Genomic DNA, 17,732 nt, shown 5'->3' on the forward strand with positions numbered 1-17,732 from the left:
GGCTGTCAGGGACCTCGGGCGGCTCCGGGGCCGCAGGAGGACGGGAAGGGGATGAGCCGGAGGGGAGGGGCCCGAGCCGGCGCCCCGCGGTCGCTGAAAGTGAAAGGGCCGCCGGGGCCTCCGCGCCGCCCCAGGAAGTCGCAACAGGAAGCGCCCGCGGCGGCGGGGCGCGGGCCTGGGGGCTCAGGTGAGGCGTGGGGACCCTGACAGGGCGGGGAGAGGGTTTGCGATGCGCAGACCCCTGCCCACCGCCCGCGCCGGCCGGGCCTGGGGACTCGGGCGCCGGGGCCGAGCGACACCTGCCAGCGCTGGCGACGCGCGGGGAGCAAAGGTCCCTGCGCCGGGCGCGCGTCTTTGTGTTGGTCCGGGGCCGGGCGCCCCCCGGGCCCAGGGCGGCGGATGCAGCCGGTCGGGGGTAGGTCTGGGGGATCACCCGGGCGTCCCAGGACCCGGGAGCGGAAGCGTGGAGCCGGTGCTGGGCCAGCAGCCGCCCATCGGAGCTCCGGGAGCGGGCGAGCCGAGCCGTCCTCCGGAGCCCCTCCCGGGCCGCCGGGCCGCGGTGACAGCCATGCCTGGGGTCGGGCGAGGAGCAGGGCGCGGGGCCGTAGCGCGGCGGAGACGGGGGCGTGCCCGCCTGTCCTCCTCCGGGACCGACAGCGGGGAGGAGCCGGCGCCCTCCCCCGGGGCCTTCGGGTTGTTTGTCTGTGAGCGGCTGGTCCTCAGAGCCCGGAGCCTCCGGGAGTGATTTACAGGACTCAGAGCCCCGGAAAGTCACCCGGCCTCGGGGCACCCACCGTCTGGCTTATTTTTCCTCCTTCCCCCACCCTCCTGCCGTCCCAGCCTCCGCAGCCGCCCTGCTGATCCCGGTGACCTGGCGACCCGGGACTGCGATCCCAGTGCTGGAGGCCCCTCGCCCCACCGTCAGGTTTGAATTTCTCTAGCCCGTCTTTCCTTTCCTCTCCCTGAGCTGCCCGCCTGGAGAGTGCCCACCTGCCCTTGAATTTCAATCGTCTGAGGATGTCTGAGTTGGTAACTAGATTAAATTTCTCCATTGCTGCTTCTTTAAGGCCTTTTAAAATCAACCTTGAGAACCCAGGACTGGAGACCCCCAGAGTCTCACCACATGGTTTTGGAAGCGCCTTTGCAGGCTCTGTGCTGTGCACACCACCTGGGCTGCTGCTGGTTGCTGGGAGAAAGCAATAGAGATGAAGCCCAGGCTATTATCATTAATCTTTAATATTCCTGACAGCCTTTAAAGCACAGACCATAGAAAGTGTTTTCTCTGGAAAGCAAGTTTCCCTCACTCATTCTCTTTCTCTCCCTCATAAAAGAAAAATGTATGAAAACTTGTTTGCCTTAAAATAAGACCCAGCTTAAAAGCTTTGCCTTTAGGTAGATTATTTAAGACATGCATGGGATTACCTTGATTACTGACAACAGAGCTTCATTTGTGGGAAGACCCTTTCTGTGTTATTCTCTTCATTGCTTGCCTTTGAGTCTCTTTTTCGCCTCCAGTGAGTACACAGGACTCTTCCCTAAGTGGTGAGGCCAAAGGTGGAGCTCTAGAATTCATATTGCCCTCAGGTCATTCCATTTCATAGTTTTACAGTTTATAGACTAAGTTGGGCTCTTTCACATGATGGGTATAAAAATGTGCTTTTTGGGTTGCAACAGAGATGCTTTGGTGTGGTGCTTCTGAAGTTGTTATTTTTGAGACTGGATATTCTTAACACATTTCCCTACTGTGGTAGTGAGTTCCAGGTGTCTATTAAGAGCCATTTTTTAAAAAGTGCATGTTCTTTTTATGCACTTGGGTTATGTGTCAAAAACAAGGCTTAAACCAAGTGATTAGCTCCAGTTCTGCTGTTCTCTCTTTGGAGGGGGCCTGCCCAGAGGAAGCGATGGGGGAGGGGACCGAGGGAAACTGAACCAACCTGAATTTGCCCCAGGTGTCCACCGCCCTGGGCCTGCCTCTGTGCTTCTTTCTCGGAATGGAATGGCCGTGGGGCTGGCAGGAAAGCACAGAGTTGTCAGCGGTGTCCTCAGAGGTCTTGCCCAGCCCTCGCTGGCATGATCAGTGGTCACCGGTCAGACTTTGGAGGAAAGGGTCTAATTAAATCGAGCTCTTAATGTCCAACCTGGAAAATCACTATGTTTACACATCTTAATCGCACCAACGGTGAGAATTTATAGCACTGGAGTTCACCCATTTTATAGGAGGAGGAAGAACCATGGTTTTCAAAGGAAATTGAGGTTTTTTTTTTTTCCTGCTGATTTTTCCAATGTCTTCTGGATTTTGTTTTAAAGTTCCAAGTTTTACCAGCCTTGAATTGAGGTTTATTGATTAGTTGATGTGTTCATGTGTGCTTAGTTGCTCAGTCATATGTGACTCTTTGCTACCCTTTGGGCTGTAGCCCGCCTGGCTCCTCTGTCCATGGGATTCTCCAGGCAAGAATACTGGAGTGGGTTGCCATTTCCTCCTTCAGGGGATCTTCCCAACCCAAGGATTGAACCCGCATTTCCTGCACTGCAGGCAGATTCTTTACTTCTGAGCCACCAGGGCAGCCCCTTAGTGGGTGAAGTAGATGCAGTAGGTTACTTCCAGATGAGCTGTACCTAGAGAAGCAGTGTCTGGACAGAGGAGGACATTTGCTTCTGACCATCCATTTATGGGCACTGTAAAATTCAGACCAAATCCTTTACTTTAAAGTCATCACCCCAAAATTGTTTCTCAACGTATGGGTGCAGTCACTTCAGTCGTGTCCAACTCTTTGCGACCCTATGGACCGTAGCCTGCCCAGCTTCTCTGTCCATGGGATTCTCCAGGCAAGAATACTAGAGTGGGTTGCCATGCCCTTCTCCAGGGGATCTTCCCAACCCAGGGATGGAGCCCTGGTCTCTTATGTCTCCTGCATTGGCAAGCGGGTTCTTCACCTCTAAAACCACCTGAGAAGCCCCTTCTCAAAGTATGTTTAGGTCCAAGTAGGAGCCCACTCATTTTGAACAGAATTTTAGTAAAATCTTTTTAAAATCTAGAGATGTGAGCAACAACAGTGTTGAAACACTTGTGGAGCTTGGTTCCACGCGTCTCTTGGGCGCTGGCTCTGTGCTAGACCAGGGAATGGGGGCTGGGCGGTCGCCTGCAGTCCCTTGATGCCTTTCATGATGTCTGCTGAGAACAGAACCAGCTCCTCTTGACTGGGCATCTCCTCCACACCAGTCTCTGTGTTCAGGGCTGTCCACAGATCGCACATCTCATTTTTAATAGCAACCCAAAAATGTAGGTGCCACCATCCCTGTTTTTTAGCTGGCGCACCTGAAGAAGCAGAAAGTTTGTGACATGCCTGGGATTACCCAGCCCAGGGCCAGCCATGAGGGCAGGTGGCGCTCCAGGTGGAATGATGAGCTGGTAGGAGCAAAGGTGTAGTTCTCCTGGCTGAAGCAGAAGGAGGGGCCTCATTGCCTCTCTGAGAGGAGATGGGGGTCAGGGGACAGGTACGACAGCTTGTTGTTGTTCAGCATCGCAGCAGTCATGTCTGACTCTTTGCAACCCCATGGACTGCAGCACACCAGGCTTCCTTGACCTTCACTATCTCCCTGAGTTTACTCAAACTCATGTCCACTGAGTTGGTGATGCCATCCAACCATCTCATCCTCTGTCACTCCCTTTTCCTGCCCTCTGTCTTTCCCAGCATCATAGTCTTTTCCAACGAGTTGGCTCTTCCCATCAGGTGGCCAAAGTATTGGAGCTTCAGCTTCAGCATCAGTCCTTCCAATTAATATTCAGGACTGATTTCCTTCAGGATTAACTGGTTTGATCTCCTTGCAGTCCAAGGGTCTCTCAAGAGTCTTCTTCAGCACCACAGTTCAAAAGCATCAATTCTTCAGCACTCAGCCTTCTTTAGGGTCCAACTCTGGCATTTGTACATGACTACTGAAAAAACCATAGCTTTGACTATGCGTACCTATGTTAGCAAAGTGATGTCTCTGCTTTTTAATACGCTGTCTAGGTTTGTCATAGCTTTTCTTCTAATGAGCAAACATCTTTTAATTTCATAGCTGTGTGATGGCTTGCCAAGGTGCATTTTGAAAGCTCACTCTTGAGGGAAGGCAGGAGTGAACATGGGGATCTCGAGGCCCTTAGGAATATTTTAGATCCTCTAAATTAGAATGATTGTCTGTTACTTGTCTGTTGTCTCAAGGAAGTTGTTTAAAGACATTGAATACATTTCTAAACTTTAAATCAAAATCGATGTTCCATCAAAAGTAGCCTTCTTTAAAAACACCATATAACCTGTGACTTTTCCATAAGCATTAAGATGGAACCGTACATGGCCCCAAGTGCGTGGTGTGCTCTGTGACATAATGCATGGATCCCCAAGATTCCTCCTCACCCAGCAAACATAGGAGAAAACCTGGAAGACAGCACACGGGGTGAGGTTGGCTTTGGGATTGGTGGCCAGGCCTCCCTGCCCCTTTCTTCCTGTCTTGCTCAGAAAGGGGCCATTTTCCAAGGCCCCTGCTGTGACCACAGGAGTGAGAAATGAGGAGGCTGATTCGAGGTGTTCATCCCCATGGCGTTACGTGTATTTAGACTCCATTGCAAAGCCACAGTCAAATGATGGGCTTGATGACCCGCCACCTGGTCCAGACCTACATTCGTCTCTGTTACTGGAGCTCAGACATGGCCTGGCCCCCAGCAGGGGAATCTGGACTGCCTGGTTGGTGGCTCTCTGGTGACTGAGCACCTGGTGTGACCTCTGAGCTCCTGCTGGTCTCCTGTGAGTATGAATGTCAGCTCTGCGGAGTGTGGTGGTGAAGAGTAAGTGCTTGATCTCTGGACGCCTTCCAGATGGAAATAAATTCAGCCATTCTCTCTTCATGCACCCTCAGAACATCATGTGAAGTTCCTTTCAGTGATGGTTGAATAAGCTGCCCCTCAGGGCAGACGCTTCCCCCCCCACCTCCCCCACAGGTGGCTCTTGTGGTGGGAGCGCCCTGTCGCGTCTGGCTTTGCTCTGGGCTGGGTGACCACACTGCATGCAGTTACTTCCGTCAGGGCCTCTGACCACACCTGACCTTTCCACCCCTCCCTCTCTTTGTAGACAGCCGAGCTTCTGCTGGAGGGAAGAGGGGAGGCGAGTCCCCACGAGCATCCTTACTCACTTCCTGGGATTAAGAACCTATTTATGAAGCATCTTGTTTTATGACTGAAGCTCCACATCCAGGGAGGCGTCAATGGCCCAGCTTCCCCCTGGCATTCGCTTCATCATCTCGTTCTCCAGGGATCAGTGGTAAGTCGGGAGCACTGTGCCACCCTGCAGCCAGCAGGTCCCCCTCCTCCAGTTTCCCGATAAGACACATGTGGATGCACGCCCTCCCCATAACTGTTGAGTGGTTCATCCGTGGTGGAAGCGGTGACTGGAAACGCTGCTGAGTCGTCCACCTTTGGTTCTGCAGTGACAGACAGACTGAAAACCTCTGGGGTACTCAGTGATTTCTAGTCCACTGAATATCATCCTGGTAGGATGAGTAAATGGCTGTGGGTGAAATAAGTATATTAACTCTGAACTTAATGAGTGGCCTTGCGGAGCCGGGACTTTGGAAGAGAAAATGAAATCTGAACAAGTTAAACACAGACCAAAACACCCCTTTCTGTTCCGAGAGCACCTGTGTGCTCTGAGAGTCCTTCTCACAGGAGACTTGTGAGTCCCACACTCCTTGGAGGAGGCTGAAGGTGAGGGCGGAGTCTAGAGCTGGGCTGTCTGGTCTCTAAACCACACTCTCTCCTGCTGATCTCTGTCGGCAAGAGAAGTGTTTTCCCTCTACCCTGTTAGTTTGAATGACTGGGGGCATGTGATTTAAACTGACAAAAGACAAATGAACAAGAGAGAAGACAGATTTAGCCACATGTGTGTGGGAGTTCACAGAAAAAGGTGACTGCTGAGGGCCTTAGAATTTGGGGTGTATATACCACCTTAATGGGGGAAGAGAAGGAGGAGGGCACGTTTGGGAAACCAAATGACTTTTTGGAAAGGTGAAGGGTCCTTAGGAGACTAGCAGGGGGCCAGGATACAGTTGTGACAGTGTCTGTTTGGGTCTGAGGTACTGTGCTTCCCGCCTCTGGTACTAAGACTCAGTCTCTCTTGGTTGCTCCCAGGGAGGATTGATGACAGTTGAGTTGTTTTGGAGGCTCTGTTTTTAGGCAGATGAGAGATTTCAGAAACTCAAATGCCTTCTGCTCACAGTAATGTTTATGCCGCAGCGTGTGTTCTGGGTCCCTTAGGCTCCATCTCCCTGCCATGTGCCACCTACACATCCTTTGCAACTTCTCTGGCCCAGGCTGGTGGCTGGTGTGCCCACGGGGTCTCAGATGTGACTTCAGACATCTGGCCCTTCCTAGAACAGTGCTAGCATAGACAGAAGTGGTTCAACACTTACCTTTTTTTAGTGGGTATTTATTTTTGTTTTCTTTTGTAACTTTATTTGGATACAGTTTTTCAAACTCGCAGGAGAAAACTATAAGAATGTTACATAGAACTCCTGTAATAACAAATCTTTTTTTTTAGGTTAAAACCTCAGAAATAGAGCATTGCTTCTCACACTGTAATGTGCATGGGAATCATTCAAAACTTGTTAAAATGCAGATCCTGACTCAGTAGACCTGGGGTGGCACCTGAGAACGTACATTTCCCAGGTGATGTGGTACTGTGGGTCCACAGACCATTCTTTGAGTAGCACAGAGATGGCATATTTGTCTTCATTCTATTCTCTACCTCAAACTTGCTCTTTGACCTTGAAAGGTTATTTAACCTTTCTAGACCTCAGCTTCCTTGGCTGTAAAAAAAGAGAATCAGTGTCAACATTCCTGCGAAGAACATTTTTTATATTTTTTTAGCAGCACTCTGATCTTCTTCGGGGAACTGACTTCCCTCCCTTGTGTGCAGCTGTGACCAGCAGGCTAGTCTCAGGATCTTCTGTCCCATTACGGAAGCCAGTAGAGACCCCTGAGGCTCCGTCCCACTGACCTTCCACTGTAGCCCAGGTCCAGCAGGAGGCAGGAGAGGACCTAAGGTGGGCAAACCAGCGTCTCTCTCCTGGGACTTTGAATCTCGAGTAGAGTGAACCCAGGGCAGAGGAAATGGTGAGGTGCGTCTGGTCTAGCTGTGATGTGTGCTAAGTCGTGTCCGATTCTTTTGTGACCCCATGGACTGTAGCCCATCAGGCTCCTCTGTCCATGGGATTCTCCAGGCAAGAATACTGGAGCGGGTTGCCATGCCCTTTTCCAGGGTATCTTCCCAACCCACGGATCAAACCCACATCTCCTGTTGAATGCAGGAAAATTCTTTACTACTGAGCCACCACCACAGCCCAGCTGTGGGGCCAGGCTCAATGGTCAGATTCTTAACATTCGCCCTCATTTGCTTCTCCCTTCACCTTCTGTCATCTATGTGTGTGCGCAGATATAGGTACATACACACACACACTCACACACTTTTTCATGAACCATTTGAGAGCAAGTTGCAGACATTATACCCTTTTATTTCTAAATACGTTAGTTATTTCCTGTAAATAAGATATTCTCGTGTAACTGCTTCCCTGGTAGCTCAGATGGTTAAGAATCCGCCCTCAATGAGGGAGACCTGGGTTCTATCCCTGGGTTATAAAGATCCCCTGAGGGAAGGCATGGCAACCCACTCCAGTATTCTTGCCTGGCAAATCCCCATGGACAGAGGAGCCTGGTGGGCTACAGTCTATGGGGTCGCAAAGAGTCAGACACAACTTAGCAACTAAGCATAGCACATATAACTGCACACAAAAATCAAAATCAGAAAGTTTAACACGGGTATAATGCTATTATCTAATCCACAGTCCATGTTCAAATGTCCAATAATGTCTTTTATAGATTTTTCTATAGATTTTTTAAATCTTTCTATAGGTTTTTCTTTTCTTTTATAGAGTTTTCCCTGGGCCAGGGTCTAGTGTGTGGTCACACTCTGCACTTAGCCATCCTGTGTGTTTAAGTTTCCTTTAATTTGGAACCATTTCTTGGCGTTTCTTTGTCTTCTGTGACCTTGTCATTTTTGGAGGGTACAAGCCATTTATTTTATAGACTTTCTTCTTTTGAATGTGTCTGTTGTTTCCTCATGATTAGATTCAGATTATGCATTTTTGTCAGGTATAACACAGAAGGGAGACAGCTTCTCATTAACGGTAATGTAGTTACAAATATTGGTGGGGCTGAGGGGACTGGATGAATCGTGTGGTGCTGGGTTGAAATTAAAGATATGAAGAAAAACTGGAGAGAAGCAGAGAAATATGTGTGTGTGATGTGTGTGTGTAGGTATGTGTGTATGTGTGGTGTTTGTGTGTGTGTTGTGCGTGCATGTGTGTCAAATGCCTTCTCTCTGCTGGAGATAGGCCCTGGAAACAGCAGCATCCCAGAAGTGAGCACGCCTGGTGCTAAATCTTGGTTTCTGTGCACCATTTCCTATTGAAGGAGCCAAGCAGGCGTCCTTGGAGCCTGGGATGGTGTCATCACTGGCCCAGGGGAAGTGAGATGAGCCGGGAATATCTGGTGTCAAGAAAATGAGAAAGTGCTTAAAAATGAAGCGGCTCTCACTGGCCAAATATAAGATGAGGGTTTTTTTGGCTGTGCTGGATCTTCTTTGCAGCCCACAGCTCTTCGTTGCTGCATGCAGCCTTTCTCTAGTTGTAGCGGGTGGGGGCTACTCTATAGTTGTGATTCACAGGCTTCTCACTCCTGCAGCTTCTCTTGTTGCGGGGCACTGGCTCCAGAGCACACAGGCTTCAGTAGTTGCAGTGAGTGGGTTTAGTTGCGCTGTAACCAGGGATTGAACCCATATTCCCTGCATTGGCAGGTGGATTCTTAACCACTGGACCACCAGGGAAGCCCCTGGGATAATATTTTAAATAAACAATACTAGTAATGGATTGTAGTCCATTGACTAAAACAAGAATCTAGCGAGTCCATGCTCCTGTAACCAAATAAGCATAAATGGGAGGAGGGAAAGCTATTTCCCACAGTGGGATGCCAGCCACTGAGTAAAGAGCAGGAGTGTCCAAGCTGGAATGTCACCCTCTGAAGCCATCAGGAGTGCTTGGTTTAGGTAAGGAGCATCAATAGACACACAAAATTGGGAGAAAGTTGGGTGAACAACTGGGTTAGCTACCTAACCTCAGATTTTTTCCCACAAACTGATTATTAATTACTAGAGAGAAAATGGTATCTTCTCTGAGGGGCAATGAGGCAGAGAACCCCCAAACCAGATGGTCAGTACTTAACATCACTGACATCATGGCCCCCTTTAGGGTGCTCTGGAGGGACTCCTATCACAGTATGCATGGTTTCCTTGTTCCTAAAGTGAGATGTCTTCTTACTCATTTCTGTGCCAGCTCATACTGTTCAGTTATTCTCAGCTAAAGTATTTTTTTTTTTTACTTCTTATTACCTTGATAAATAACACTCAAGTAAGGAAGCTGTATTCTCCCTCAAGTCTCTGAACTGGGAGCAGGGTGCTGTTTATCTGGGAATGCAGGCAGCATCTAGGACATTTTTGAGGATGCTTTAAAAGAGCATTGTTGGGAGAGGCTTTTATGGCTAAAAACTTGCAGTTAACCCAAACGCTAGTCTTGTAGTATCGCTAGATACAAAGAATGCTACCTATTGTCAGACATAACTACAGAAAGTAAGTGGAACACTGATGAAGTTAAAGATCAAATTATTCATTTTTAATTGTATTTGCTTAATATTCACAAGCCTAAATGTAACACAAAACAGGAATCAAAGTATTGGATTTTATTAGTTTCCTGGGGCTGCTGTAACAAGTCCACAAGCTGGGTGGCTTAAGAGAACAGAAATTAATTTCTCATGGGTCTGGAAGGAGGAGTCTGAGGTCCATGTGCCACAGGGCCGTGCTCTCACAGAAAGCTTGAGCGAAGAACACTTTCTCACCTCTTCCCATTCCTAGCGGCTGCTGGCTATTCATGGCAGTATCTGTCCTGCTCTGCCCTCATTGCCACGTGACCTTTCCTCCCTGTCTGTCTCTGTCTCCCCATGGCCTTCCATGAAGACCCATAGCTGGATTTAGGATCTCAGTGGGTTTGACGTCATATGTGAGTTATATGACGTCATATGCATGCTAAGTCGCTTCAGTCGTGTCTGACTCTTTATGACCCCATGGACTGTAGCTGGCTAGGCTCCTCTGTCAATGGGATTTCCCAGGCAAGAATACTGGAGTGGGTTGCCATTTCCTCCTTCAGGGGATCTGTCCCACCCAGGAATTGAACCTGTGTCTCTTAGGTCTCCTGCATTGGCCGGAGGGTTCTTTACCACTAGCGCCACTTGGAGCTGAATATTCAGTTCAGTTCAGTCACTCAGTCGTGTCCGACTCTGTGACCCCTTGGATTGCCGCATGCGAGGCTTCCCTGTCCATCACCAACTCCCAGAGCCTACTCAAACTCACGTCTATCGTGTCAGTGATGCCATCCAACCATCTCATCCTCTGCCGTCCCCTTCTCCTCCTGCCTTCAGTCTTTCCCAGCATCAAGGTCTTTTCCAATGATTCGGTTCTTCCCATCAGGTGGCCAAAGTATTAGAGCTTCAGCTTCAGCATCAGTCCTTCCAATGAGTATTCAGGACTGATTTCCTTTAGGACTGACTGGTTGGATCTTCTCGCAGTCCAAGGGATTCTCAAGAGTCATCTCCAACACCACAGTTCAAAAGCATCAATTCTTAGGTGCTCAATTTTCTTTATAGGAGTTGAGTATGACCTCAGCTAATTACCTCTGCAAGACCTGATTTCCAAAATAAGATCACATTCTAAGATTTATAGTGGGTATCAGTTTTGGGAGTCACAAAGAGTCAGACACAACTGAGCAACTTTCACTTTCACTTTCAGTTTGGGGAAAACAGCATTAAATCCACTATAAGATGGATAAAACAAATATTATCCAAAGTCTTTAGTAAATGATGCAGGAAGAAAGTAGGTGAGGATAGAATTACAAAATGGGAAAGAACTTCCAGAGGGCTGTTTAGGCCTTACATCCCCATAATCCAGGATAACCCCCAGAAGTGAGAAGTCTGCTTGCCTTCCAGGACTAGGGTGTGGCCATGGCCACTAGGAAGGTACCAGCCCCACAGCGTGGCTGCTGTGATTTAACAGTGATCAGTGGGGCCATGTTCAGACCTTCTGGAAGGGAAAACTCAACCTCTAGTGGCCGGCCTTTCCCATCTCCCAAGAATTCTACATAAGAAGATGCAGAAAGAGGGAGGAAGGATAGACTTGGAAACAGAGGAGTTGAGTTGACCTGATGGTTTCTAAATAAACGATAGGGGTTCCTCTTCAGGGGACACATATTCCATCTCTAGGAAACGCCTGGTGTGCAGTGTAAGTTGACCTTTGCCCTGGTTCTGCAGGGCAGGTTGCCTCCAAGTTCCCTGTTAAGGTCACAGAGCAAGTGGCAGAGTCTGATGGGCCTCCTGAGAGCTAGTGCTATCAGCCGGGCTTACAAACATCCCCTGATCTTCCTAGACAATGTTGGGCCGCCTCAGGTGGTAAAGAAACCGCCTGCAATGCGGGAGACCTGGGCTCGATCCCTGTGTTGGGAAGATCCCCTGGAGGAGGGAACGGCTACCCACTCCAGTATTCTTGCCTGGAGAATTCCATGGACAGAGGAGCCTGACAGACTACAATCCATGGGGTCGCAACGGGTCAGACACGACTAAGGGACTCCCACTTTCACTTTCTGGTACTCTTGGGGCTTCCCGGGTAGTGCTAGTGGTAAAGAACCCACCTGCTAATGCAGGAGACATAAGAGACTCGGGTTCAATCCCTGGGTCGGGAAGACCCCCTGGAGGAGGACATGGCAACCCACTCCTGTATTGTTGCCTGGAGAATCCCATGGACAGAGGAGCCCGTCAGGCTACACTTCATGGAGTTGCAAAGAGTCGGACACGCACAGCTTGTACTCTTCCCAGAGGGGCTGATTCATTAGGTGTTTCACTTCCACACAAAACTGAACTGAAAACATCCAGAGGCAAGTTCTCCACTCTGTAGTCCCCGGTGTTCTCGAGGGATCTATGACTGACTGTGCTCCGGTCCACATCACCATGCGTGGGGCAGTCCTGGGAACTCCATCCGCCCTGCAGGCTCTGTGCAAGTGAGCTTCACTTGCAGAACCACCCATGAGAGAAGGAGGCAGGGGCCCCAACAAAGAGGCAGGGACTCTAGAGAAGGAGGCAGGGGCCCTAGAGAAGGAGGCAGGGGTCCCAGAGAAGGAGGCAGGGGTCCCAGAGAAGGAGGCAGGGGTGCCAGAGAAGGAGGCAAGGGTCCCAGAGAAGAAGGCAGGGGCTCTAGAGAAGGAGGCAGGGGTCCCAGAGAAGGAGGCAGGGGCCCAGAAGAAGGAGGCAGGGGCCCTAGAGAAGGAAGCAGGGGTCCCAGAGAAGGAGGCAAGGGCCCAGGAGAAGGAGGCAGGGGCCCTAGAGAAGGAGGCAGGGGTCCTGGGAAAAAGAAAGGGGTCCAGGGAAGGAGCAGAAGCCCCAGAAAGGAGGCAGAGGTCCCAGAGAAGGAGGCAGGGGCCCTGGAGAAGGAAACAGGGGCCCGGGATGACTGGCTAGTTTGCAATAACCTGTACAGCTGAGACAGCCTAGATATGAATGCAGGTGTATTAGGGCCCCAGGGCTCTTCAGACCTGGACACAAGAACTCTATTTCTGGGTTTATTTATTCTATTTAATAGATATATTGAATATATTTTAACATTAATATTTATATTTTGAACACTCTTAATAAAACTAGGATATTTATAAGTGGAAAGTTCTGGGTAGAGACTGGAGAACATGAGCCCAAGGCCCATTTAAGTAGAGCCGCTCTCGCCACATCCTTCTGGGCTAGGTGATTATGAGATTTTCCTGGTGTGTAGCACACCTGTAAGCTGGTGGTACATAGCATCCCTGAGGGCCCCAGATCTTTCTCTCAGACTCTGGTTCGGGAGGGGCTGGAGGTGACTCAGTCTGAGAACATTTTCTTACTCCTTGTGGAGATGAGAAAAGGGAACTCTGCGTTCAGGTGGGGGCTGATCAGGGTCTCCCCCGGCCTACATCAGCCCTAGCAAGTGGTCATCTGAGTGACCAGTGGATCTAGCTGTGGGTTGGAGAGTCAAGTGTTGAAAGTTCCAGTGGTCCAGAACCTTCCTAAGTTAGCACAGAGGAGCAGTGGGTGGGATCATGGAGAGCTACCAGCAAAGAAGTGAGAGCCCCCCACTCCCTACCAGGATGACAGCTTTCAGAAACACAAGGACAAAGGCTGGACTTTGGTCACAAATCCACTGAACTTGCAGTCTGTGTTCTTTGAGGTAGATGACACAGTTATTTTGTTGCACATTTTTCCTATCTGCTTATTGACGGAGACTTGAAAAGCAAAGAATCCTAGGAAACTCATCAGCAAGCATTTCCTTGCTGAAGAATAGAGCCTGGAAGCATTCATTTTACAAGTGTTTATTGAATAGCTGGCAAGTCGGTGTGGTGCGTACTTGCTGAGCACAGGTGTTCCAGAGGTTGAAGGTTTGAGTCCTACTGTACTACCAAGTCTTTTTTCCTCATCTGAAATATGACTTTTTGTGTTTTTTTTAATCTGGAAATATTCGACTCCTACCTTTTCTGGAGTCAGGGCTTCCCTGATGGTTCAGATGGTAAAGAGGCTGCCTGCAAAGCAGGAGACCCGGGTTTAATCCCTGGGTGAGAAAAATCCTGTGGAGAAGGAAATGTCAACCCATTCCAGTATTCTTGCCTGGAAAATCCCACGGACGGAGGAGCCTGGCAGGTTACAGTCCATGGGGTCACAAAGTCTCAGACATGACTGAGCAACTTCACTTACTTACTGTTCTGGTGGCCATAGAGGCAGATACCCCTAGGAGTCTTTATGTTAGTGTAGGAAGCAGGCCTTGAGAACTAAATCACAACACTGGAAATGTGGGTGGAGAGAGGAGAAAGTTGTTGTTCAGTAGCTAAGTCGTGTCTGACTCTTTGAGGCCCCATGGACTGCAGCATGCTAGTCTCCCAGAGTTTACTCAGATTCACGTCCACTGAGTCAGTGATGCTATCCAACCATCTCATCCTCTGCCACCCCCTTCTCCCAAGGGTCCTTCCATATCCAGGGCCTTAGAATGAGCCGCCCTCCTGGGGTTGTGGCTCCCCTGCAGAGGAAGAGGGTGGGGGCCCTCTGGGTTCTGTGGACCCTGCCTTCACCTTGGGTAACGACCGAGTGAGGTCTGCACGCGGTTTGAAGGTCATTGGCATTTCCAGAACAGAACAGGATGGATTCTTCAGGGCTGGGGGCTGGGCCTCAAGACGCAGAGGCCCTGCCTTCCTGGCCGGAGCCCCTTGTCATCTCTTGCCAAGGACTTTTTCCTCCTGACCTGTTTTCTTCCCTGAAGGGTTGTTTTTCTATAGCATGGTTCAAATGTTCAGACTAGAATAAACTTTCATCTTCTTGCTAGAGCATCTTGTCTGTCACTCTATACAGCTCAGCGCTTCTTCTCATACTGCTTTTCTCATAAACCAGGGCTTTTGGCCAATAGTTTTTATGTCATCGACGTTATTCATAGCTTGTTGGCATCACTGAGTTGTTCTCACTGAGGTCAGTGAAATAGTTATATTTCTTTATTTCTTGTTTCCTTCTAAAAAGTTGGAGAGAAGCTAAAAAGTGAAAAAATAAATATAATCTTAAATGCTCAGGATAGCGGGCTTGTAAGTCACTTGCAGTTAATTTTATTACAAACTAAATAATCATTTTTTTTTTGTCTACTGTTTAAACACATGTGTACATCTGGGTCCTGGATTCCTCTTTGATTGGTTTTTCTCATGAATGTTTAATTTCAGTTTACAAAGTAAAAGTGGCACATGTTTTAAATATACTATTGTAGTGATATGATATATAGGATTCATCTTTGATATAGGACTGAATAAATAGCCTACAGCATAAGGAAATTTAAGAATACAGTTACAATGTATTCTTAATGCATCTTTTATTATTTTGTTGAGGTATAGTTGATTTACAATGTTGCATTTAATTTCTGCTGTACAGCAAAGTGATATACATATACGTTCATCATACATATTTATGTTCATTTTCATATTCTTATCCATTATGGTTTATCATGGGATATTAAATATAGTTCCCTGTGCTATACAGTAGGATGTTGTTGTTTATCCATTCTATATGTAAGTTTGTATCTGGCAATTCCAAGCCCCTACTCTATCTCTCCCCCTTGTGGTTACTGCCATGGAAACCATAGGTCTATTCTCTATGTCTGAATCTGTAAGCTCATTTGTGTCATATTTTAGATTCCCCATATAAGTGATATCATGTCTATTTGTCTTTCTCTTTCTGACCTATTTTGCTTCATACGATATCTCTAGGTCCATCTGTGTTGCTGCAAATGGGATTATTTCCTTCTTTTTAATGGTTGAGTAATATTCCACTGTGTGGTGTGTGTGTGTGTACACCACACCTTCTTTATCCATTCATCTGTCGATGGATGTTTAGGTTGTTTCCATGTCTTGATTATTGTGAATAGTGCTGCTGCGAACATAGGGGTGCATGGATCTTTGTGAACTCTATTTTCGTCTGGGCATATGCCCAGGAGTGGGATTGCTGTATCATATGGCATCTTATATTATTTTATGTCATCCCTGCCACTGTTTTGTGTTTCAGGTACAGAGCCTTCATTTTTATTTTGACATTTTTGCTGTATGCAAGTTTTCACTTATCTCGAAAGCCTATCAGCATAGTTAAGGTAAGAAATCATTCAAAGCACTCGGTTCATTTCCTGCCTGTAATCTCTATAAGGAACAAGTTACGTTAAGAGCCAGTTGTGGGGGAGGGGAGTGTGGGGTTAGAGTCATGAGATAAATGGAGAAAATGGATTGTTTGAGCAGCAAGCTATTTTGCTGCTCTGCTTTTTGGTTTCTCTTTCTCCTGAATTTAAAATCTCTAAAATGGTTTTAGGACTTATAATTTCAGGGGTAGTATATTTTCAGTTATATTTGTTGACCGTTCCAGAATTCTAGATCTTAGTTAAATATCTATTCTGTCTTATATGAATTTTCTCTCCAAATATATCTGATCTAAAATTGCTCCCCAAATTGCTTCTGCGGTCATTAGGTTTTGATTCTAAGTCTGACAGTGGTTCTGCTTCTCCATTATTCTTAGAACACTGGGTTTCTGTGTGAATGATGGGTGGGCAGGAGTTATTAAGCAGACATTTAACTTGACTTGAAGAAAAGGAGATTAAAGTAGACATTCCTACATAATAGCCAGTTATAACTTGGGGGAAAAGCAGGAATCAGAATGACATCATTTTGCCTGCAGACTGTCAGCAGGTTTGAATGACTTTTGACTCTGTTATAGAAGGACAAGGAACTCATCCAGAGCCAAATATAGTTCATTTACAGCTCGACTGACCCCCTCCGCCCCACAGTCCCCCCGCCCCCCCACCCCCGCTTTTTCCTCGCTGCCGGGGGCGCTGGTCCGGGACTGTAATTCCTCTGACCTTTGTGGTCCTGCATCCTCTGCTCCCCCGGGGGCCCGAGTGCTGGACAGCTGCCCTTGCGGTCTACAGGCCGGTGGCGGCGCCAAGGCTGGTGCTTCTCTGGACAGGTCTGTGCTCCCTGCTCTCTAGCAATTCCCACTGGATGTGAAACATAGTCCATTCACCCCAAGGATTCTGCAGTTCCTCCTTGAGCTCTAGTAAGCAGGAATTTCCCCAGCCCTTCAAGTCACTTTTAATATTCTCCCTTTTTTTGATATGCCAAGTTTTAATAACTATGGAAATGTTTACAGACCTTAAAATATGGCTTTCAAAAGAGAGAAAGGGACATGGCAAGAGATGGTGGGCCTTTATCCACTCTACCATCATCTCTAAAACCAATACCAAGGACCAACCCGCCCCTGGAAACTTAAATACTACTCCTTCCTGTCTTCCTGGTTAGGGAAATAAATATGACTCAAGAAAAAGGCAAGTTATGAAAATAGGAGAGACGGCTGAAGGGGCCTTAGTGGGTGCTGTGGAACTGAAGGAGCTAGAGAGGTCTGGAGCTTTTCCTGAGGTTCAGGATCCATCCTGAAAGTCTGGGTTTGGATCCTGGGGCCAGCACCCAACATGCTAGGTAGAGGGCAGCTGTCACCCTGCAGCAGCAGTCTGACGGGCGAAGGGCCTGTGTTGGCACTGGGGTAGCCCACAGGTGGGCTGGACACTGGAGGGTCTCCTTCTGATGGTCACGCACATCCCCATGTAGCCAGGGAGGGATTGTTCCAGGCCACTCTCCTGGCTTCCCTGATCGGGGCTTGGGGCTTAATGATGAGGCGGTCTTGTGAGCAGCTTAGTTAAGTTTTCATCAGTCACAGTAACGGCCACTGGCTGAGCCCACAGCCTGACCAGGTGCACATGTCCCTTGTTTAATATCATCATCACAGTTGTCCTGAGAGCGTCCCTTTGAGGAAATTGAAACTCTGGAGCCTAATTCCTCCATGAAGGCCGGGGCCACGCCAGGTGAATTCCATGGGTGTTGGCTAACTTCAGGGTCCCTGCTCTTAACCTCACTGGCTCAGGGTCTCTGTTGTTGTTGTCCAGTTGCTCAGTTTTGCCTGACTTTTTGTGGCCCCATGGACTGTAGCACACCAGGCTTCCCTGTCCTTCACCATCTCCCGG

At 48.4% G+C, this 17,732-nt stretch overlaps 1 protein-coding gene across 24 annotated transcripts in view; it reads left to right on the forward strand.

The window, feature by feature from the left end:
• The window catches only part of SLC37A1 (solute carrier family 37 member 1), a 97,132-nt gene that overhangs the window by 26,841 nt on the left and 52,559 nt on the right, over positions 1-17,732 (forward strand). For 21 of the 24 annotated variants that reach the window (XM_081574212.1, XM_081574219.1, XM_081574206.1 and 18 more), the window contains 2 exons: positions 5,106-5,294; positions 15,737-15,818. In XM_081574212.1, the coding sequence (XP_081430338.1) occupies positions 5,239-5,294; positions 15,737-15,818 (138 nt within the window). In that variant the 5' untranslated portion in view covers positions 5,106-5,238. Of the gene's footprint in view, positions 1-78; positions 416-840; positions 926-5,105; positions 5,295-15,736; positions 15,819-17,732 lie in introns of those variants that run through there. The other 3 variants (XM_081574223.1, XM_081574224.1, XM_081574199.1) reach the window with 3 other exon arrangements.

This window comes from Giraffa tippelskirchi, chromosome 2 (genome assembly GCF_054371585.1).
Source record: "Giraffa tippelskirchi isolate mGirTip1 chromosome 2, T2T-mGirTip1v1.2.pri, whole genome shotgun sequence".
Taxonomy (NCBI): domain Eukaryota; kingdom Metazoa; phylum Chordata; class Mammalia; order Artiodactyla; family Giraffidae; genus Giraffa; species Giraffa tippelskirchi.